Below are 24496 nucleotides of genomic sequence, written 5' to 3' on the forward strand. Positions count from 1 at the left end.
GGAGTAGAAATACTCCCACTCGCTTCATGCTACAGAACCGGGTTAAGCTTCGGCCTGATGGGCCACTTGGCTCGTATACAGACTTAACCATTTTACCCACGTAAAACTAGCTGCTTAAGGTTCACTGTTAAATCAGCAACTAGCGACAAAACAGACAATCATTGACCTTTTCTTGCATTTAATTCGCTACTTCTAAGGCTTACAAAAATCGTTCTATTTAAGAGGGAAACCGGAGATCCCGGGGAAAAACCCCCTTTTGGTCAGCATACGGCATACGGATTGCTCGCCGTAGAATTATCAGAAGAATATCACCTTGTGATTCTGTATTTACTGATAACAAGCACTGATAAGCTCCTAGTTCTCTAACCTGGTTTTCGAAGAAAACTCAGTCCAGAAAACCTTTAAACTTATTCAAGTTTGAACACCGATATCATTGCAAAATCTCTTAAAATAAATATTAAAAGTCAAATACAAAACAAATCAAGCAGCAGACTAATAACCTTTCCGGAACGAACTCGATTCCGTTCTTCATTGTCGCACTTAAATAGTATGAATCATAGACTTGTTACTTCAAGTTGCAAGGATTCCTTAAATCTATAGGTCTATTCAGCTTTATGAAACGAGTCCAAGTTTTCGAGAATCTTATAATATTTCGGCAGTTGTCTTCCATTTTCCTTAACGTGCAGCAGTGAGTCTCAGGAACATGGAAATATATAACGCCCGATAATCGCTTCGTTATCCATAAATATTCTAGTCATTTGTAAATCTGCTAAAGGGTACACCTTTTAGGGCCAGGCCAGGGCCATTTGCGATATTCCAGTAAATGTTTAAAACTACTGATAACCTTCATGATTGTTTCGTATTTTAGGCTATCAACATTGTTGTCCTTCCTCTCGAACAATATTGATTATCACTCGTAATACAATGTTCCTTTCGATTCAGTAAAGCACTTCTGATCTACTTCTGATTGTTTTGCGGTTCACACCAAACTTTTCAAATGTTTTGACTTAGACGTGCATACACTTTGTATACCGGCCTTTATCTTTGTCTGTTGACATAATTCAAATCACATGCATTGGGAAATGTGTAGTTGTAGTACTTGAGTTTCTAATATCAGCAAACCGTACTTTTGACCAGTCTACGAGATCGTAATAGCTTCACAGATCTGTGGTGTCAACAATAATCTTCAAGAACATGGTGTCATCTCGGACATAGGCGTGGTTGTTTAACTCGCATAGAGGGCAGATGGTGGGACATCCGCTGGCGATGTTGGTTTCTCTTCTTGGTCTCTGGAAGGAGGAGCTGCTGGGATCAGGTCTGAAGGCATCGATCACGTGTTCAACGTTATCCTGATCTAATAACATGAAGGTGACCTTCTGTCTGAATGGCCAGCGGAGTAAAGCGTCATACTGACCGCGCATGACAACAAAGAAGATCGAGATGTGAGTTCCTTTGCCAATGCCGTCGCCATTTAAATAGATGCGCGCGCACATCTTGTATCCATAACGACTGGTGAAGAAACACGGACTGTAAAAAGACACCTGATTTCCAGAGAGTGCATCTTGTCTTCTCCTAGTGAAGTCGGAAATTTTCCATAATAAGATTCCGTCGTGGCTGGATACATCCTGCTGTCGGACATATTCCTCCAAATCACTTAGTGTAACATTTCGCAAAGCCAGCGAGTGACTTACGGACTCAAACTGCCTTTGTAAGCGGTTTATTGTTTCCTTGGAACTTTCCTGCCCTCTTGCTAAGGTAGCAACTTGCCGCTGAAGATCTTCATTTTGCCGATTCCCTTCAACGATGAGAACTTCTAGGTCAGCTGTTTTTGCCTCTTCGTTATCAATTCTCCGGGATAGCTCCCTCGTTGATTCTTGCCCCGATGCTGAGCCTGCAATAACTGGCTCTCCCTGTCTTGCGCCTTCCAGCTGTCGAATACGGTTTTCTTGCTGCAACAATTTTGATTTCAACTCTTTGTTCTCTTTCAACGCGTTCTCCACTTGTTTAACGCATCTCTCCAATTCTTCTTGAGATGGTAAGTTCAACTCTCTGACATTGACTCGATTGGAACCCTGCAAGGTTCTGCCAACCACAGAGAAGAGTTGCATGACTGATTGAAAGAGGAGCATCATGTGAGCAGCACTGGCACTCTCTTCATGAATCCTCCTTTCTTGCGGCTTCATGATCTAGAAAATGGATAACGAAAGAAAGGAGATGAATCAGCACAATTTATGTACAATGAGGTAATGTAATGTAAAATGTATGCAATTAATGATAATTTCTTATCTCTAATGTTTTGCGTTTATTAATTTCAAACTTAAATCTATAACTAGTTTTGTCTACTTTCCCTTTGCTGTAATCCTTGCACGAGAAAAATCTCAGTACCAAAAAAATCAATAAAATAAACAAATTCCACCATGGAAAATGCTTTACACGTTTAATTATTGACTCCTTGAGTTGTATCCGAAGACTCGCTCCCCAGTTCGCTACGCTTACTCAGTACGCGATCGTTTTCTGATACTACAGACTGAAATCGTGAATAGAAGTCGTCCGCGACTTTAATACTTTCATTTTCTAATATCATTTATAAGTAGGCTGAATGTTAACTTCAAGACTTAGAAAAACTCGCAGTAAAACAGCAGGTTGTCAGAAGTAATCGTTGGACTCGAGAACAAAATTTTCTGAAAGGCCTCACATGTACCATAGGGAGGTGTGATTGGTTAATTGACAAATCAAAATAAAAGTAACAAGCAGACTTTAGTTTCAGAGCATCCAATCTGCGTCAATGGACAAGGTGCTTGCATCTCTTCGCAGTCTCCGGCCATTGGATCAAGATGAGCAGATATCTGGAAGGTAAATGAAACAATTTAGATAAAATAATTTCATTAAAAAACGTCAAAACGCAATCGTATCCACCTTGGCGCAAAATTAGTAAATTAAAATGGGCGATGAGCTCACCTGTGCACGAGGAATGTCCTTCCTGTTACACTCTGGGCAAACAATCAAGACCGAAGGACATTGCGTTTCCTGGTGTTTCTGTACAAGAAAGAAAAATGATCAATTGCTGTATTAGCTATCAAATTGTGGGCCGGGTTAGTCAAAGCTCGACTAAGCTAACGGTTCCCAGGTTTAGCACGAATTTCAATTTTAGTTTTGTAACTTTTCGATGAGGTTCAGTCTGATTGTATTGTTGGTCCTTCTGTTTTGAGAAGGACCAACAGATCAGTACAACAACCCGGCCCAGTACAATATGTTCATGCCATCATTACTAATGCCAATTAAAAGCTAACTTTAGGTTGATAGATAGATAGATAGATAGATAGACAGACAGACAGACAGACAGACAGATAGACAGACGGACGGACGGACGGACAGACAGACAGAGACAGACAGACAGACAGATAGATAGATAGATAGATAGATAAGCTAGCAAATATATATATAAGCTAGCAAAGTGAAAGGTATCTTTAAATGTACCGAGCTAGCTTGGCAGGTTCGTAAAGAGAAGGCTGATGTTGTGAAACAGATGGTATCGCATAAGCAAACAATAGACAAATTCGGCTAACACACACGTGACACTGAATTGGGTGTTTACATTGCGTGAAAACGAGGCTCCCTTACATTTTCTTTATTATTGCAGCCACTTGTATTTGTCGTGTTAATTTTGTGCGTTGCTGTAGTTGTTAATTTAATAAAGAATAGAAATGGTCAAAATACTCGAGAAATTTTCCAAAATTTGGCACAACGAACATGGTCTTAGCGGCTCGAGCAAGGCGGAAAAAGAATGCTGGAGAAAGATATAAGTTCTTTCGGGAAGGGTATGTTTACGATGGTTTCACGTTTCAGCAGTTGGAGGATTTCCATGTAAAGGCACATTGCTAAAGATCTCTAAGAAAAATTGAAAAGCCTCATTTTAGCCGTAATCTTCAGGGAAAGCGATGGCAGGACAGAAGTTTTTAAACGCTCTTCGTGTAAGGGAGGAAGCAGTGGACACTGCAATCATGTATTTGCATTATTGTTCCGGTTGATTGATTATTCATGTTTTAATATCAAAGGCATCCCGAGTGATGCAATCTTTACAAGACTACCCCAGTCTTGCTATATTTCTAAAGCGGTTTCTCTGTGTTGATGACACTTGATTTTTTGTTGCAGTATCCCAGTAAATTTGCATTTTTCTATATAGATTAGGCAACAGAAATTGTAAAATATTCATGAATTCACCATGACTGTTAAATCCAGTGAAAAGTGTAATAAATTTGCCCTCTTTCTTTGGGCTGTGCATTCGGAAAGAAGGTGGAATACAGAAAAATTATGTAATCAGGGAATTCTAAGATGTTCATCTAATTAACCACAGATTTCATCCGCAAGATGTTTGTGCCTTTCGAGAAATAATTTCTTCGCCCGTCCTGGTCGAGACCAACGTGACACATTCTCCTTCAGATGCTGCCGGATCCGTTGCTTGATTTTCTTTTCTGCTTTGATTCATCTTTTCTGAAGCGTACCTCTTCACCGCTTGGACCTTCTCCTGCTTATCTTTATCCCACGAACCAAAAAAAGGAACTGCATCGGCCTTCAATCGATTTTTACTAGAGCAAGGATTAATAAAATCTTCTGATGAAGTGTTCGCTGCAGTACTGAATTTGAAATATCGTGGGTCTCTTTTCATTTTCACGATCCAAACAGAGAAGAGACATTTAAAATTTAACTGAAACCCGTGAAACGACAGATCGATTCGGTTAGCGGAGCTGTTCTGACAGTCTCCGGTACAACAAAACCGCGGAATCGTGGCTTATTTTTCTCTAAATGTCAATACGAACGCACTTGTTTTGGTTGTTGTTGTACCCATTTCAAGTCACGTGAGTTAGCCGAATTTGTCTGTTAGCTAAAATATTTCCACATGAAGATAATGTTAACATCAGGTCATGGTAGTGGTCATCAGGTGTGTGAAACTGAGAGAGCTTAATATTATATATACCTTCCCCATAATTTGCACGACTTTTCGCCTTCTATGAAAATGCAATCTAGCTATTTGCTGTAGTGTATTTGCTGTTATGTTTCTTTTGTTTGTTTGTTTGTTTTTTTAGTTTTTTGCTTTTGTTTTTTTTTTACCTCCGGCGTTAGCTTACCTTTATATCTGCAAAAACGACAGGAGCTTGGCAGTACTCGCATGTTACCATTCTGTACTGACAAGCCTGCTCGAGATGTTCCGCGAGCTTTGCCCTGGTCACCAGTTCACCGCATCCCGAATGAACGCACTCTACTTTAACGTACTCACAGACAGCGTCATGAACCTGATAATAACGCAATACGTTGGGAATCAAACATAAGCTGCCAGTAATTAAAATCTAATGAGCACAATAAGTTACGGAACATTTATTGTGCATATAATTGTATGATAAGAACCGGATTTGAGTTAACTGAACAGTACACAATTAATACCGTCAACAAGTAATGGGGGATTTTTCGCAATAGAATATTTATAGGCGCGATCACGTCGCGCATCTGTTAAAAAATTACTTCACAAAGTTCACCTCTCGTTTCCTCAGCTCGCCTCTCCACTCACAACCTTGTTCCTGGTTAACACAGTGAAGAGTTAATGACTGGATCTCTCGCTCCACAAAGCGGTCCAAGAAAACCTTTAGGCGTTAACAAAATGTAAATGACATTATATTATATATAGAACTGTTTGACCAATTTTCGGTAGAGTGTTGCCTGTTGAGGATATTTGCATTATGCCGATCAAACTTATGTACGTATAACTAAAGTTTATATCTGGACTTAGATGTAACGCGTTTTGTTGGCGTAATCAAGAATTATTTTACATCAATGGTAATTGAAAATCACCGTCAATAGCGAACGATGTGTTTGATGTCCACGCAACAAGAAACAACGAAACCGGTTTTAAATCAATCGCCTCTAATTCAAATCATAGTGAAATATATGCTTGATTAAGCTGGATAAATTTTCTTGAAAGAAAAGTTTTTCCCTTAATTTATTTTGTCAAGAGATTATGGTTCTCTTGATTTTGGTCCACTCAAGTTAGCATGAAGATTTGAATGTAGCTGAACTTTCAAAGGTATACAGTCATTTATTGCCCGTAGGTAGTTAGCGACCGCACTTCCTGAATTCTCTTCAATGCAGATCGCGAAAGACATATTTAGTTGACCTTACCCACAATGAAAAGTTTCTGACCAGACCCGAGTCAAGGGGGCAAAATAGAGAGAGCTTGGGAACGAGGTTGGCTAATAGCCCTTTTCACGGTTCATTTTTCTCGTTTGCATTACAATGTAATCCAACGTGGATGCGAGGCAATTTCGGGCTAAAACTACACAATAGCCCGAAATTGCCTCACATACATGCTAGATTTTATTGTAATGCAAATGAACAAAGGTAACCGTGAAAAGGGCTACTTAGCTTAAACACAGGTTGAATAGTTGAAGGGCGTGTGACGTCAATGAACTGACCTGTTCACGTCTAATGGCTAAATCATCGATGACGCATTTTCCAACTCCCTGGCTAAGGCAAAATACACAAGGAAACAATTAGTAAATCGAGAAGGGATCGATGATGTAATTAGAAGTAATCACGTTTACTTATTAGCTAAGTACTAGCCACTGATTTTTCCTTTTTTCAATAGCCGACGTACTGCAAAATATTACACGACAAAGACAATAATTTGTCAGAGACCAAGACTGAATAGCATTTTTCTTCTTGTGTTTTTTTTAGCAACCCTCCTGGGTGCCCTTCTCCCGTTTAGTTTCTTGCATACGTGGAGCTAACATTGCTCATTACAAAACAGAAAATTAGGCAAATTCACCTAGAGTAACTTAACAGCTAATCGAGCTGAGTAAAATTAAATATCAGTTATATAAAGAAGTTGGTTGGCGGTAAAGCTTAAAAGGAGGGGGAGCAGTGAGGAGACAAAATAAGGAAAAGCTCATGACCTAATATAATAAGGTTACCTTAGTATAGTATCCACGCACGTTTTGCAGTATCTGTGGCCACAGGCTATGGTCTGCACAGCTTCTCTAAGAAGTCCGTCGCATTTAGGGCACAAGTTCTTTTTATCGATTCCTGATCGATCAATGGGAGCCAAATTGTATCCAGGCATGGCTCAACTGCCGAGACGACATAAGTGAAAGAAAACAGTTGCAAAAAAATTTGGTTAATGGTCTGATGTTTCGTATGCTTCAACATACATCCTCAGAAGTGAACGGCCTAAGAATAAGAGTTTTTACGATAATTAAATTTCTTTTGCTCAGCAAATTATTGCATTCCGCAACCCAACGGGATGATGGAGGACGGAACAAGATTAGTGATGAACATTAGAAATATGTCTAAAACACTATGTTCAACCAGGGGCAAGGAGAAACTGCTACAACAGAAAGCTACTCTCAAATTAAAGCATTAAACACGAATGGTTTTTCAAAACCTCTTTCCATCACAAAAATATTACAACTTAGTAATGCGAATTCACAGCATTCAACTGAGAAGTATCGCCTTGCGCTTAATGACATGTAGTTTCGCATATTAGGCCAAAGGCCAGGTAATCCGGGCGATATATATTTTAGTATGGGTGTAAATAGAGGATATTATATGGCTAGCTCCGTGAGCGGGCAAGATGAATCAAATCCTGTTCTGTGATTGGCTACCCGAGCGGGCAAGATGGAGCTATCTTGCCCGCTCGGGACTACCCGCCGTGTCCCGCAAGAAAAATTTCCCCGAAAGCCATATAATAAATCCTTTATTGACCAAGCTTGTTCGGTCAAGATGGCTTGATATTGGCCTCGTTCTTTTTTTGCGAGTTTATGGACCTCGACCCCGTCTCGGTCCATAAACACGCAAAAAAAGAACTTGGCCAATATCCAGCCATCTTGACCGAACAAGCTTGGTCAATAACCCATACATATTACGCACGGCACTGCAATCCAGAAAATCGTGAAGCTATTCATAAGGTATGTGTTGGCAACATTTACAGTTTTTAGCACCTTCAAGCAGTTATTTTGCCACATCAATACTACCAAACTTTATCAAGAGATGCTAAATAATTTTATCACACTAAGGTCCAATCATACCGAGTTGATAGTCATCTTTATAGCTGTTATGAACAGTTCTAATTTCGTTGCGTGATCTATGAACATGAACACGGACAGCCCGCGTGATTTACGAAGAATGCGTGACTTTGAACAATGCGTGATTATAGAAATATGCGTGATTATTTCATTATGTTTCTCTGTGGTCTTAATTACATAGTTTAGCGATTGCAGTTTTCCTGTATATGGCAGCTCATGAATAGTGCGTTTTAGGACTAGAATTTTAGGTTTCGATTTCAGTTGCGATCAGCGTCAGTATTGCGAACATTCAATGGCAAACTTCATCGTATTAGTTCTTCCAAGCCACAGAGATCCACTCTTCAGAATCTACTAATCAACTACAATAAAGATTAAAGTAATCTCTGGTGGTTTGATACGTTTGTCGTCTTCTGCAGCAATAGCATAAAGGGTTACTATAGCAACGATACAACCTGCTAAAAACACCCTCAATTTAAAGATTTAAGCGCTTATAATTTAAAAATGGCTAAGTGGTGAGTAATTGTTATTTACATGACATAAGTATGGTACTATTGCATATTGATCATCAAAGAATAACGAATCAAACGAATTCGAATTCATAAAGAGATAATCATGTGGCCTAAATGCATATATTGAACGTCAGCATTGGGTAAACCTGCTATCTAAGTAATGACCCATAAGTTTAGGTTCAATACATCATCAATAATTATGACTAGTCAATATTATCAATAACATTATAATTATTATTATTATTATTATTTTTTTTTTTTTGTAATTTTCAGTTATACTCCTGTGTCGTGAAGAGTCGTTGTCATATTTGTGAAGAATGAAGGCGAATATTTACCTTTCCAGTGTCATCTACAACGACTATAAAATGAATAGTTTCCCTTAAACTCTACAGGTAGTGCGAGCATCTCAACTCACGAAGTCTTCTGATATAACTGCTTACACCGCAAATTTTTAATAAGCGTGATGACGACATGAAGCACAGGCAGCCCAAGCTCACGTAATCATGACTCATGACTGTGACCTTGGCGCATTTGACCCATTTATTTGTCCCACCCCGGAAATTTTGCCATTGTTCTTTTATTAATTTTATATAAATTGCTATTGCCCGAGGGTTGGCCCGGGGGTTGGCCCGGGGGAAGACACTACTGGATTTGACTGATGCATTTGCTTGGGACCGAACCGTTTCACCTCAAAGAGTAAAAGTCGACGAGGTAACAATCGCCAAAATCCCTTTTTTTAATCTGCACAGCAAAAGATAAGTCCATTTTTAATCACAAAACAGTCGAAATTATACATTCTGAAATGACAGGGTCCGATCCCAAACAAACTCGCTTTATTCACAATATCAGAACGTGAGCTTGGGTTGCCTGTGCATGCGTGCCTTTGCTCACGACACATTTTTGCTGGCTCATCTAAAGATATCTTAGTATCTTCTTACTTAGCACTTCTTGCTTTTTTTCTTTGACTGAGACTGATTTCTTACCGTAAAATTGTCATTGTACTTGAAGAAGGCTAGTGTGGCCAGCCGAAAGTACACCAAATTTAAAACCATCCTTTGGCGTTGTATCGGTCTCTACTTTTATATATTCTTCATTTTCTATTAGATTAGATCACTTTTGATCCAACGTAGAGTTGCAGAGGACACTTGCAAATCACAATTCGGGGAATCCCCTGTAGAACCATAAAATGAGAGATTTATCTAGATTTCGTGCAAGTTTTCAGCTGCCGTAATTATTTTTGCCTATTACACTGTAATGCGACCTGGATGGGGTTAACTGATGTGACACAGTTTGTATGGACTGTATGATCTTTTATAAAAGAGAGAAAAATTGAAAAAAAGAAATTTTAACAAGACCTAAGAAATTTTCGGTTGCATGGTTTGCTTGTCAAAATTTTAACAATTTCCGGATAGTCTGAAACCCTTCCCGGGCCAGGAAATATGATACATATGTCACCGTTTCGAAATTTTCGGAATTTTTTTGTTGAATGGAAAGTGCAGCAGGAGAGGTTTTAGGTCTTTAGTTATTAATAAGAGCCACTTAACTGACAACTAACAAATGGCCGAAAATTTTAACCGACAACTGACAAATACTGTAGACAAAATTTTAACCTATATACCTGAGATGACGTTTGCATCCCATCCAGACCTTCATGATATATAATGGATGTCATCACGGTGCTTATTCTTTCCAAGAAGAGCCATGAAAGTAGATATCATATCAAAAAGTCAGCTAACAAAATATCATGTCAAAATATCAAGATATAATACATTTATCAAAGTATATATATTTTGATATCAGCTAGTTGATATTCTGTACTGATTCCCGCACCTTGGTTAGGTACTCACCAGTTGGATGTAGTTTGCTTGTACAGATTTGGAGGTCAGAATCACATTCAACACTCCTGAGGTCGTCGAGGTAACCCTTACGCGAAGAATTCGCAAAATCATGATGAATCATCGATAAATAATTGTTGGTAAAGCACGGTAAATTAGTAAAACACTACGTAATCAGTGAAATCCTCCCACGTTCAGGGGTATTTTGACGAGTGAGCGAATTCTGATCAAGCAAGCGCCACCTTGGATTACCGGGCTGTTGCATGACCGGTAAGTATTAGTCTAGTATTATGGCTCTGTGACGGCCCATATCCCAGCGATGCTTCCCATGTTGCCCGCGAAGCTCCTCAATCGTATTTCAGGCGTCACTTTTAAAAAGACATGGTCATTGCATTCACAGCCGAAGACGTCTTAAATTTGCATGTCATTGCGATGTGTTAAATAAGGGGAACCCCCAGCGAATTTCAAGACGATGACATCATGCATATTTGTCACTTTTGGCCGTCACATGCAATTACCGTGGTGTATTAGTCACGCTGAGTAAACATAACCCCCACTCTCAGCTATATTATATTAACCCGCTGATCACAGCCTGTCTCTCAGCGAGTCTGTGTAATGTTTTTTTCTCTCTCTCTCGTTCGCAAGAAGTTGGTTTTTATCCTGATATTACATATTCCAGAGTTCCAACTTATCATGCTTTTTTGATATTCGTGCGGATATATATTTAAGTCAAAGTCACACTAGCTGTAACTAGTTGATGCCTACTACACTGTCGGTCAGCAAACATTTTTACTGTAGTTTTGCGGTAAGCCAGTAGCGAGATTAGGCTCGAATTCCGCCGGTCTCTCAGTTCGAGGGCCCTTTTCCCGTGCAGCGGCCGGTAATCGAGCCTACCGAGATCAGAATAAAGCGTAACAAACGAAATTAAAATAATCAAGCGTTCTTACTTGGATGATGAGTATACCTACGGACGACCTGGCAGACATGAAAAAGATTTTATCAGCACTATTAAAAAGCCACATTAAAGTCCACTTTAAATTTTCATCCACGGCTGGGTTTTCACGCAGACGAAAAACGCTCACAATAAAGCTTGACTTCTCGGGCACCAGTATTCCCCCAAGTGCTAGTCTGGGCACAATGATGTACCGTTGCAGTTATGTCCTATGTGGCAGACATGTCCTCTGACGTAATGTGATATACAGAGCCAATCATATCATGCGTTCTATCTAACAACACGCAGCATAAGACTGGTAACTAAACTCCGTTGCAGTTCGGTCTTCGAGCAAAATTGATTTTTCGAGGGGTAGCGTACGGAAGCAGTAGTTGACTTTGTATGTCTTTACTCTGAACTAGAGTGACTCTAAACGTAAATATGCAGCGACTATTTGCAAGAATTGCATTTACCTCACAAGATTCCTATCGGAAATTGACCGCTTAGTGTATTTTCAGTTTCAAATTCAACATGAACGTGCGATCGAAGATTTAAACAGTGGTTCAGCTCTCCGGTTTGCGAACTGCGTGTTCCCGGCCAGCCAATATTAAACTCCGCGCTTCGATTATCCTCAAATCGTTCAGATCGTTCAATGATATTACAGAGGCAAAACGAAATCCCTGAGAAGCAGTGTAACCAATTTAGGTTTCGGTGCTGTAAAACTACCACTCGATCTGCGCAATATTTCTCTATTTCCAGTGTCACTCATACGAAAGCCGGTTCGCGAAAGCCGGTTCGCGAAAGCCCTCTTCTCAGTATGAGTTTGTTGAGGCTGACTGAACCTTTTTGGGTAAGCCGTCTCCTGTAGCATCGAACATTTATTACAGAAAGTTACTTGTCGAGTAGATTTTATGGCCGGAGTGCCTTCTAACTGTTCCTAGTTCACTTTGCTTTACAAAACAGCAGTAGTAGTCGAAAAACCACAGAGCACTTCGTGGCCTATTCAAAACACCCCAGAGCGCTTTGTGGCCTATTCAAAACACCACAGAGCGCTTTGTGGCCTATTCAAAACACCACAGAGCGCTTTGTGACCTATTCAAAACACCACAGAGCGCTATGTGGTGTTTTATTTTGGGATTTAACATTGAAAACTGGACGGCTCGTTGACTCGCAAATATCTCACAGCTATTTTCTGAAAGAATTTGGTTTTTCCAATTTTTCACACCACAAAGCGCTTTGTGGCCTATTCAAAACACCACAAAGCGCTTTGTGGCCAATTCAAAACAACACAAAGCGCTTTGTGGCCTATTCAATACACCACAAAGCGCTTTGTGGTCGTCATCGTTATCATAGCGATTCCGTCAGTTGAAGTTATACTATGCGGACAAAACTGGCAGAGGGGCTCTCTTATTTTGACAGGGAGGTTGGCAAGATTTTCGCACCACCCCTTACATTAATTATGCATGCAATTTTTTGACTGACTCGTTCTTTTCACGATTGCTGTTTGAGTATAGTGTGATAGTTTCAGATGGTTGCAGACATAATTAATGTATGGCCTGTACGGAAATCGTACCTGGAGGTTAGCCGAGTGCTCTTAAAGAAACCTCTGAAAGGAACCAATAGATTTTCGTAAACGTGCTGAGGCAGGTTATGTTGAACACTATTTCAATTTTTGTTTTTAGAAAGAAATATCACCGAATCTCCGATGTAAGACTTGATGCCCTTAAAAGTACTCGTTATGGTCATCAGATAGAGCACTGACTGCTAATAAGATTTGCATTTCTGGGATCGGCTGAAATTAGCTACAACGGGTGCCTGTTATTAACCGGGAGAAACGATGAAATGAAAGCAGAAGGTTGAAAACTAGGAATTCAGTGATACTTCAACAACGTATCACTTGTTTCGGTTGGGGATTCTTAGAGGGATTTATTATGTTCATTGATTTATAGCTCCATTGTTAGTCCTCGTTTGTAGGCACACCCCTCAGGAATTTAGCATTCAACATGGAATGAAACTTACGTCGGATACTGATATGGGTATTTCTTTTTTTTTTCACAAGTCTATGGATCTCGCCATAACATTGCAAGGTGAAGAACTCGACCAGTGTTTTACCAACACGGACCTCATACTAGTTCAATAATATAATTCAGTTATGACAAAGAAGATTACAAATCTTTTTTTTTTATTTATGGCTAGACTGAATTTATACAACTGGTGTATGATTACAATTATCACTATCAACTGGAATCTCATAGATCTTTCTACACACAGGCGAACCAAAACAATCTGACTTGTGACCTTGAATTAATTGGCTTGAATTATCTACAATGCTCACGGATGATACAAACCGTTGCTTTATCCAAACATTTTCGAAAAATATATTTTAGGGCTTGTTTTTAGCCCGTGTTGTAAAACCACTATAATCTTGAGATTTTTATTGTTACAAAGGCAAAATAACCAGAGTTAGAATTAGTTTGAGAAATTCTATTTTTGACAGGTAAATGCCTTTTGGACATACTAATATAATACTTATCATTGCATTTACAGTGGGACACTTCTAAAACAGGCCACCAAAATAATTTTTTTCATCATTTTTTTGACATGTTTTCAACAACTTTCTTATGGCTTCCATTCAAACCTGGCAAATCCAAAATTATGAAAAGAAACGTAAGAGGTGGAGTTGTCGACTGATCAACAGGTTACATGATGCTTGATATTTTCACCATACCTAGTTCATGCATTTTGATTAGCTTATTTAAACCAATGAGGGTGGCCACAGTTAGTCATGCACAACTGTGACTGGGTTCTTAAAACAAAGATGAAAAGTTCTGTCACTCTTTTGTCCCTTAAATCTAGATCCAACAAAACTATTCACAGACAACCCAGTGATTTGTGGTTCATTTAGTAAAAAAAAGTAATGACATATTTTCTTCAGCCTTTGAGCTTGGGCTAATTTGAATAAGCTGTTGTAAATGTAGAATAATCAAAACAGTTTCAGACTCATCCTCTATTTACTTAACTATTACTTATTAATACATCTGTGAAAGAAATACTGATAAAAATTTTAAAAATCTACAAAATAAATACTGATTATTCTCATCCTCCATTAACTTTCTGTAGAGGTCTTCATCATCACTGTCTTGTTCTTCTTGATCCTCTTATCCTTCTTCTTCTTCTAACTCCCCTTCCTCCTCATCGATCACATCATCTAATGCCTCTAGGTATGGTTTGGCCAGGCTATTAAAAATATGGAAAGGGATTTACTTCATCAATGGACACCACAATATTGTGGAAAACTGACACTTTCTGTGAGGGGACCCATTTCTTGAAACTTCCTGGCTACACAAGGGCTTGTCAACTTACAGGGACCGTTTTCAGGCTGCTGTTTTGGGACCAAAGCACCAAACTACCTAATGAAACTGAAATCAGATTTTAAAAAGAGCTTTGGAATTATAATCTAAAGTACAAGAGGGGTAAGGGTGGTAAAGTCTGCATACGAGCCAAGTGGCCCACCAGGCCGGAGCTTATCCCGGTTTCCTTAGCATGCAGCGACTAGGAGTATTTCTTCTCCCCCCTGGATGGGACGCTAGTTCATCACAGGGTTACCCCAGCACTAAATTCGCCGGTACCCATTTATACACCTGGGTGGAGAGAGGCACTGTGAGAGTAAAGTGCCTTGCCCAAGAACACAACACAGTGTCCCTGGCCAGGGCTTGAACCCAGACCGCTAGATCCAGAGACGAGCGCACTAACCGTGACGCCACTGCGTCTCCAGAGTACAACAGTAATATTGCTGTAATTAAAATTATAAATAATTATGCGTACTGCATTTCTATACCTAAACAAGAAAACCAGTTTTTGATTAACATGATGGAAATGGACTTCTCTATAAACTCACTTCCTTCAACTTAATGTCTGCTAATTTTTCATGCAAATAGCAAACCACCAGTTGTGATTGCAGTTACCCGTCTCATTCTATATAGCAATTTTTAATTTGGTTTCAAAATTAACTTGCATTTGGGTTTGCATCACTGTCCTCTGTCTTGCATCCTGTACTTTCTTTGTTGTGTTGTTTGTAATATTGTTACATGTAATACTCTGGTTCTGGTTTCAAGGCACTTCAATGAAAACTGTTCAGACATCACTTACTTCCTGTATGAGATGAAGTAATGAAGAACATGTCATTTTTGGTCTGGGACTTTGATGGGGATTCCTGGACAGGCCCCCAGAGGAGCTCCCATCTGCTTTAAAAATTATATCATTAGGCTATCAAAACTTACCCAGTAGTGCCAGTCCCAAACCCCACATTAGAATTTAAAATCCTTAAAACTTATAGTCTTGTTGTTATTGGGATAAGATGTTCTAGGTTCCAAGCTAGTGTGTCTGAAACACCTCACAAGATTAGAAACCACAGATTTAGGAAAGCCATTCCCTAACAGGAACGTTTTATTTCACATATACAAGAAGCCTGGTGCAACAAGGCTCTAACCCAACCAATTTTGGGAGGCCAACGTTTATTCTGTCCAGTGTTTGTGTGCTTCCTATAAATGTCAATGGATGTTCTTTTCAAGGAAATGTCCAGGAAATGGACCATGTCATCTTCAAATTTGTTGACCGTAAAACATATCAGATTTATTTGGTTTGTCCATCAACAGCATATCTTCAAAATAACGTCCATAAAACTAGTAAGGCCACTGTCAAGCATTTTATGAACAATATCACTTTTGAGTTCTGTCATGATAAAAAAACAATGGCCTAATGAAGAACCCAACAAAATGCCATCAATTTGCTTGTTGAGTGCTCTCTTAATTAATTTGGTGTTAATCAATTTATTGTCACTAACTCCAAAGAAAACAATCTGAACAACTGTCAGGGCTTGCTGTCAGGGCTTGCAAACTCCAATTCCTCTTAGAGTGAAAACAAGTTGTTTTCCTTCCACATCTACACGGGAGAGTACCATATGTGGGTGGTGGTGGTGGTGTATCAAGTTGTGTTTGACAAAACCTTTTCATTTTTTATGTTTTCGCATATAGCAATATAAAGGAACTGGTTTTTAACTTTTTAATAGCAAATCACTTTATATTTAAAAAGTGTCTGTTATTTTTAGTTAAAGTTAATTTGGCTAACACTTCCTTTCTATTTAAATGTATATTGCATGAAAACTGTGATCTGGTGGCCCTGGATGCAGTTTGAGTTTTTCTGTAATTTTGAAAAGTCAAGCCCCACTGTTTGTTATTAATATTGTATCAAAAGTATAACACCATTCTTATCATGGTTATTCTATTGATTCCATTTCATCATTACTTAAGATGGCTCTGCAGTTATTCTGGGCACACTCACCCATGTCAAAGTTTGGGGCTTTGAAGTATTGGCTAAGAAATTTTGGGAAATATTTTGTCTTTCACTCAGTGATAATGTTACTTAATTCCATTTACTGGGGATATTATTTTTATTCTTACTGGTGTTTGACTGGACCCCATTTTTTGAACAACAACAATACCAGTAAAAAACTTTTGCTGGGCAGGCATACTTTTACTCAATATTATTTCTGGAACCAGCTTATTTTGACTTAATAAAAACCATGCCCAAGTTTCGGGGAAATCACTTGAGCAGAAGTTCAGAAGTATTATGGTCAAAGACATGTAAACTCAACTCTATCAATCACTGAAATTTTCTATATAATTGACTCTCATTTCTGAAACAAGCCATGAACCCAAATTTTGTAAGAAGCTTGCCCCAAAGCTTGCTAAATCAAAGTGGCTAGTCGATTAGTGATCGTGTAAACCATAAAAAGCACTAATCCCTAGAACTCAAAACACTATAAAATGCTTAACAACCTCCTTGAATTTTCAAAGATGCATTTTGCAACACTATTTGGAAATAACTTTTGTGTCAAAGTCTTTCCACACAAATTGCACGGTACAGCAATATTTTGGCTACAAGTTTTACTATTGTGACTCAAAAAGAAATGGGGCACTGTTGTCAGGATTGTAAGCTACCCCCCGACTGATCTCTGGTGAGGCAGAGAAAGAGTTTTGTTGTTCTATGATTACAAATACAAAATGGGTACTACAGGTACAGGCTGATCGAGCCATCTTTTTACAGCTCCTTAATACATAGTTAAAAAGACAATTATTAATAATAACAATAATAATAAATAAAAATGGTAATAATAAAAACAATAACAATGATGACAAAAAAACAATAACAATAATATCAATACTAATGATGTGCTTCAGGGCATGAATTATGTTTTCATTCATGACAGTTGGTTCATCGTATTTGACCAGTAAAAGCGCTTCACTGGGTCTATTTGTCAGAAAAGTGGAGTCTCATCAAGATGTGTGGGCACAGTTCATGGATGTTTAATATCTTGTGAGGGATGTGCTCTATGACTGATTAATCACCTAATGAATCACTGTTGCAACACCAAAAGAAGAAGGCAAGTTTATAAAATAAAGTTGAGCATTTCTGCAAGCTGAAATTTTCTCATGAGTGCTAATGGGCAACAAAAGTCTACTAGGTAGGCAACTAAAAAGACACAAGGGGAACCAACAAAAACAGAACTAGTTACCCAAAGGGTACATTAGAAAGAAAGTTAGTGTCCAACATTAATAGCTGTCAAGCTCATTCTAAAAGCTTTGTGGCATGCAAAAGTTTTCTTTGCTCTGCCTCCTCGACTCCTCAACCTCTCTTAATTCATTTACGTTTGTTGTGCCCCAAACCATTGCAGGAAAGAAAGTGAGTGCTTTGCAGGCTGTAAGTATACAATCATGTAGAATACAGTAGGGGCAATTTTACATGTATGGTTTACCAGTTTTGTCATTAAAGTGCTGTTGGTTACTTTGTAAATGGTCAAAAGTCAAGGTTGTTATTTCCTAACACAGAAAGCTCAACTTCCTACAAGCTGTCTTGTTCACAGCTTTTGGGGTTTTAAATAAGAGTCACAACAAAGAATAGAAAAAATATGTGCACTGTGAAAAATGCTTAAGTAACTACATATGATATGCAGATATCTTCTGTGTAACATGCAGCAAAAATTGATTGTATCACTGCCATACATCTATACCTTAACCTATAATATACCACAGAACCTCCCAAACTACCGGTAAGTTGAGGATTTTATTTTATATCAATTTTAAAAACAAAATTATTTTGTTCTATGGGTTGTTGACTAGTTTAATGGATACACAAGGATATTAAGCTATGCATCAAAGTGGTACTGTACGATCACTTCTTCCTTAAGATTTTGAAACTCCATCTACTAAACACTCCCTGTGCTAAATTTTAAGCCTTCATACTGTAGCAGGGATGAAAAGGAATTAAAAATTAGAAACTGGCTAATTTATCCAGGTTCGAAGATGTATTTTGAAAAATAATAGCCAAAACTATAAGTTGGCTTTCTCCAACACATTTGGTTTGCAATGTTCTTCTTAGTATTGCTGGAGTACTTAGTGTACAAGAAAAAACTCATAAGCTAACCAGACAAAATTTGAAGCATAATATAAGGACATAAGCCCTAAAATTCTTGAAAAAGTGCGGCCATTACAATTAAGACCCATTACGTAGAGGTAACAAAAAAATGAATTATTTTGGCAAGACACAACTCTAAAAAAGTCATCAACACATGGCAACTGATACATATAATAGTAAGGGCTGATGCTCACCATCCCTAGTCCTTTCTCTACTAAGATTTTCTTTGGTTTGTGTATGTTTTCCCTCATCCAACCCATGATGATCATGCATTACTGCAAAAACAGAAATTCAAAGCATTATTATTAAACACAAAATCACACAAATGCAATTATATTTTAAGTTAGACTGACGGTTTTAAAATAACATACAGCCTTGTAGATTAAAAGCTGTTCCTCAGTAAAGTCTATTTCAACTGACAATGAAACCAAAACAGAACAGACTGAATCTCTAGTGGCAAAGTTTGGCTGGTGAGAACTACATCATATTTACCAAGTGATAAAAGACATCATTGAGAATACAAATACAAGAAGATAAACAAACTCTTTTCCCCTTCTTTAATTGTTTTTACACATTAAAAGAACAAAACACCCAAGTATCCCAAAACATTAATAAATTCTCCACAAGATAACAAGAATGGCAATGTTCCTCACACAAGAGCTGGCACAAAGAGATAATGGCAATGCCGTCTCATGAAGACATGACAAGGCATTGGCATGTATCCCTATTATATACTAATTGGACCAGTCGCATAGAAAAGGAAACCTAGGCAAGCACTTCTTGAAGCAGCCTCATATGATGACTGTATACACTGGATGTCTACTAAACATTGCTTCATAACAAACAGCTTAAAGGAAGCCAGTCAACAACAGAGGAAAAGAAGAAAAGAAGGACAATTACAACCCGGACATTTGCTGGTGATTCCTTAGCACTACATTGCAAACCCATCAAGTGCAGAATTTTGCACTTATTCAATAGCATCCAAAACAAAATCATTACTCGTGGACACAAATTAAGACCTTAAAATCCAACAACTTGAGGAACGCTTTGTCATGTCATTTGGATTATTTTAGATTCTTTTGCATAAGTTGTTTATTATGTTGTTCCTTATGCTCAAAATGTCATGTATGCCTATCAAAGTTCATCAAAAAACTCTACCTTCCCGCCACCGCAAAATGTAATGTGGAGTGATAAAATAAATGAATAGTACTATTTATAAGACCTGGCAAAATAGGGTAGACTGGTACATCATATCTATTTTGCAAGCATGGTGACCTATTTTAATTTATTTTTAGAGACTGGCGCTTGGTAGAGAACATTCAGGGAAACATATTGTACATTTGTTTTCATGATTGAGCCCAGGAGATTACTTCAAGCTTACTTTAAAATCTGTAGAAAGTCAATGTCAATACTGATAGATGCAAAGAAATATCAGACAAAATAAAGGCTCGAAAGTTCAAACTGTCACGAGAATGGTAAACTTGATTTCTTGACATTGAACTAAACTCAAATTTCTTGAACTGTAACCAATTTCAATCCTTGCAACCCTGCACTTTATTTCGAAACTACTGTTTTTGCTTTGCTCTATAGCATTTTTTAATCCAACTAAGCTGTATATTTGGTGGCATTTGGCGATACAAGGTGGTAATAAGCTGAGTGAAAATTTGCTCTGTCGGCATGACAGCGTTTCTTTATGCCCGTGATGGAGGCAGATCTTAATTGCAAAATGCAAAACACAACGGTGTGGACTATACAAACTAGTGCCAGCTTAGTTCGTGCCGCTTGAAAGCAATGCGACCAACAATACTTAGATTGCTGATGAACATGTCGAAATGGCTTCGTAAACTTGAGTCATTAATTACTCACTCCATTACTACAAACAACATAATACAATACACCACACTTCACAAAGCTTCTTACCAACAATATTAAGCTTCAAAGGCAGCTGTAAATGTGTTTCGGAACATGCAGAAAGATCAGACAAAACACACACGATAAAAATCACAATCGATAGCTTTCACCTGGTAAACACCGTCCCGTCCCCTAGTAAAATAATCTCAGAAGACACGATCACAACGCATTTTCATTGGAAGAAACAACAACACATACAATTGGTCAAAAGGTGTTAGACATGTCTGCCACGCAGGACGAAAGTGCAACGCTACACAATGAAACCGTGGCAGGGGAAGTTAAGTTTTAGGTTTCTGTACATAGAATGTATCATAAACACGTATTGCTGTACATTGTGGATGTACCAGCATGCGGAAGAGATCTGAGTAAATTATTTCTATCCAATCACGCAAGTAAAATCATACTCACGGTAATTACGTAGGGTAGACAAGCTGCACTGCATTCATATCAGAACTAGCATGAGTAGCACTTTGTTTGGTTTTGCTTTATTTGAGAATCACAAAGGAATTATTTGATAAAAATGCGCGTGTCATGATCAGTCAGCACGCGTGCACATCACATGTCTCATCTGTAGTCAAGGTTTAGTATATCATCTATCATCATCTTTTATTTTTTCCAAATTTTTCTTGATGTTGTTGTTGTTGCTGCTGCTATCTGTACCTTGCATTGGCTATTTTTATACGATGGTCCTCGTTAGACATATGAAGGGTTTTGTGATCAAAGCCCATTTTTAAAACTAACCATGCTACTGCGTGACGGTCAGAGTTCAACGATGGAAAAGATACAACGGGAACCGATTCAAGCTGAATCGAATTCGTCAGTATGCGTTCTAGATATTGCTTACTTCATGTGACTCTATAATATATGGTACATTATACTGTGTCCGAGGAAAGCCTCCATGCAATGACTATCATTAACCATTTAATTACGTCATGTGATTTTCACTCGCAACCATTATTGTTTATTGATGCATAGGAGGGTGTTGACATGGGAGTGCTAAACAAATGATTTCCACGAGTATGACTTCGATCAAGCCAGTACCAGAAATAGAAGTTTCAAGTTTGTACTGATCATGTGTTTTGTCAGATGACTTCGACGCAGGGGTGCAGTTAATTTTAGGTGCAGCTCACGGGGCTAACGACGTTCTGCTCCCGAGCACTCCCCTCGTGATGTACTCTTGTCATTAACCGCGTGCTTTAGAATTGAAATGATTTTTGAGAACATATCCTGTTAAGACGATTCATAATAAGTACCTACTCCTTATTTGAATTATTAACAACTCCCACATTTACAATCATTCATGCAGCAACCTGCTGTTTACTCTTTAAATATGCCACTTAATTTCTCTGCTTTCTATACTGAATTTCTAAAAAGTTTTCCAAAACGTCAAGCTTAGATCTCTACTATTCCAACTGTGCTGTTTCTCAAATGATTTTCAGGTCAAGTACAGTACATGTATATGTATGTCATAAATTTACAATCTGTTTCTTGTTGTTTAGTAGCCAAACAAAATTGTTGGTCGTGATTAACCCAACCATTAATACACTGGAGTCTACTTACATGTAGAATGTAATTTAATACCTTCACTTAGAAAGAGTTATTTAAATCACAAAAATAACTCCTGTTAACCACATGGATAAAGACACAGTCACATATATGGCACTGTTTTAAGATACTTGTTGTTTTCAACATTTTAGCAGTTAAGAAAGATTCTCCATGTACAAACATGTAGCAAATATACAAATGTAGCTGCTGTCAATCTTTGACAGCAGGCAACAAGCAATGTGAATTGCCCCACCTTAATTTTCCCATTACTGCTTTATAACTTATAACACGTTGCCAAAGCAAGGTCTGATCAATGGGCCTTCGACAAAGTTGTGTATAAATTGGAATTTGTTTTTATTTTACACCTGTATGTTAGAACCTGAAGAAATCTTTAACAGCAATACGATGATGTAGTAAAACCTTGTCCTTATATCACTTTCTCCAGTCCACAAACTTGTACTTGTATTGTGGAATTTACAGTTCCAAACAACACACCTATCTGACCATCTAGTCTACTCAGTAGCTTACCTAAGCCATACATGACTTCGCTGTCTTCCAGTGCACCTGTCATTTCATCGGCACCTCCACTTCCCCTTGCTTTGCAGTAGATAACATTAGGGTTACCTTCCCAATGTGCTGCCAGCATCCTGTAGATTAAACAATACGCACATGTAACACTCTGAGCTGTAAGCATGTTGCAATTAGGTCAATCAAAATCAAGCTTAGATGGGCTAGCTTGTCTTCAGTGGGTTAAATATTAACTCAGAAGATGAAACCTTTCATTTAGCATGACTGACTGACTGAATGATGGACGGATGGACGGAAGGACAGACGGACTGACTGACTGACTGACTGACTGTCTGACTGTCTCACTGACTGACTGAGCGAGCTGTTTTTTTCCCGACTAACTGCTATAACTCCTTCTTGCTAGTGCTCACTCCTTAAAGATTTCTGCTAACGGGAAGCGTCAAGAAGGAGAGAAGGAGGGAGTGAAATTTTTCCCCAACTTGAAAACTAGCCATACTATTTTCCAACTGAGTTAAAAAGATCCTCCTTGATTTAAAATTAAAGTTCCCACTTTCCCAGCTTATTTTTCTGGGGCAAGTATCTGACAGAAACAACAAGGCTCTAGTACAGTCATGTACCTGTATATAAAGACTGCCTTGTTCAAAATGCCAGGCGAAGAAACTCAACAGAAACTTGACATTTTGTGAACATGTTAAGTAAAAACTTTAATTTAATAATTTTAATTTTATGAGGTGATTTCTTTTAATATGGGGTCATGCAACTCTTTTACAAATTATCCTTATGGCTTATTTTTTGTTGTTGTTGTTTGTTCGTTGTTATGTAAATCTGCCATTAAATTGTAATAAATAAATAAATAGATAAATAACTGACTACATGTATTTGAATATTTTGATAGCTCTTGAATCAATCATTGAAAGCTAAGTTGTATAGCCCTTTGTCAAAGCCACGACAAGAGCAGAATACTGGTACTAATTACAACAAAATCACAAACAGGCAGTAAATGTAATTAATGCACCTGGATGGAACATTACTTGTAAGCAGTTGATATAAAAATGCTGACTATGATGTGCCTGGAGGTGGGTTTTTGCAGCCAGTGAAAAGGAAGCAAAACATTACATCAGATAATAGATATAATATGAATAATTATATATAACATTAAATCTACATATACAAATAATCCCAGAACAGGTAAGCGTAAGCTTGTATCGTTCGCAATACCCATGTATAATATTATAAATAATAATAAAAGATTTGTCACGACAGTCACGCAATCTGCTAACTGTAGTAAGCTAAGATTGCATTTTTTGAGTGATTTTAACCCTTACCTAGCGGAAATACGTGATCTTTCCGCCCTAATTAATCCAAAAAAAAGTAATGGCAAAAGTATCATTGACAACAAAAACGACAAGCTTGTTACTCACAGGTTATTAAAGGCCCATAGATTGTATTATGCTTGGGTGAGTATATTGTAAAGTTTCCTTACCAATTCGTAGGGGACGCATCGCTCCTCACATCCGACAAGGCTTGCTTGAACGAACCTTCTTCCCTTATTTCTACTTGTGTCGACATATTTTTAAGCTGGAATGGTACCAAATCAAAAACTCAAAGGTTGAACAGATGTCCAAAACACAGATACAGCAAATTGCAGTAAAATTCACGAGACAATTCATTCGACGGAAAGATCCATATGTT

General features: G+C 38.2%; 2 protein-coding genes and 1 long non-coding RNA gene across 12 annotated transcripts; all 3 read right to left on the minus strand.

The window, feature by feature from the left end:
* Positions 1 to 889: 889 nt before the first annotated feature.
* Positions 890 to 22892, minus strand: LOC145477860 (TNF receptor-associated factor 2-like). Of its 10 annotated transcripts, none has more exons than XM_081455749.1 (11): positions 22805 to 22892; positions 11182 to 11306; positions 10429 to 10504; positions 10200 to 10266; positions 6963 to 9752; positions 6465 to 6516; positions 5532 to 5636; positions 5127 to 5291; positions 2959 to 3036; positions 2757 to 2846; positions 890 to 2186 (listed from the first exon to the last, which is right to left on the minus strand). In XM_081455749.1, the coding sequence occupies exons 5-11, from the start codon at positions 7109 to 7111 to the stop codon at positions 1158 to 1160; spliced, it is 1668 nt and encodes a 555-aa protein (XP_081311875.1). In that variant the 5' UTR covers positions 7112 to 9752; positions 10200 to 10266; positions 10429 to 10504; positions 11182 to 11306; positions 22805 to 22892; the 3' UTR covers positions 890 to 1157. The 10 variants fall into 10 exon arrangements, with proteins under 10 accessions (XP_081311875.1, XP_081311883.1, XP_081311858.1 ...); XM_081455757.1 differs by having other exon boundaries at positions 11178 to 11306; XM_081455732.1 differs by having other exon boundaries at positions 10609 to 11306.
* LOC145478181 (uncharacterized) lies at positions 13906 to 20803 on the minus strand. The gene is made up of 3 exons (XR_014048201.1): positions 20741 to 20803; positions 19015 to 19095; positions 13906 to 15591 (listed from the first exon to the last, which is right to left on the minus strand). It is a non-coding gene; the product is annotated as an uncharacterized LOC145478181 (long non-coding RNA).
* LOC145478166 (uncharacterized) lies at positions 20822 to 24373 on the minus strand. Its single transcript, XM_081456102.1, has 2 exons — positions 24288 to 24373; positions 20822 to 22923 (listed from the first exon to the last, which is right to left on the minus strand). The coding sequence occupies exons 1-2, from the start codon at positions 24371 to 24373 to the stop codon at positions 22704 to 22706; spliced, it is 306 nt and encodes a 101-aa protein (XP_081312228.1). The 3' UTR covers positions 20822 to 22703.
* Between the last annotated feature and the right edge of the window lie 123 nt (positions 24374 to 24496).

The sequence above is a fragment of the Orbicella franksi genome, chromosome 1, assembly GCF_964199315.1.
Source record: "Orbicella franksi chromosome 1, jaOrbFran1.1, whole genome shotgun sequence".
NCBI lineage: Eukaryota > Metazoa > Cnidaria > Anthozoa > Scleractinia > Merulinidae > Orbicella > Orbicella franksi.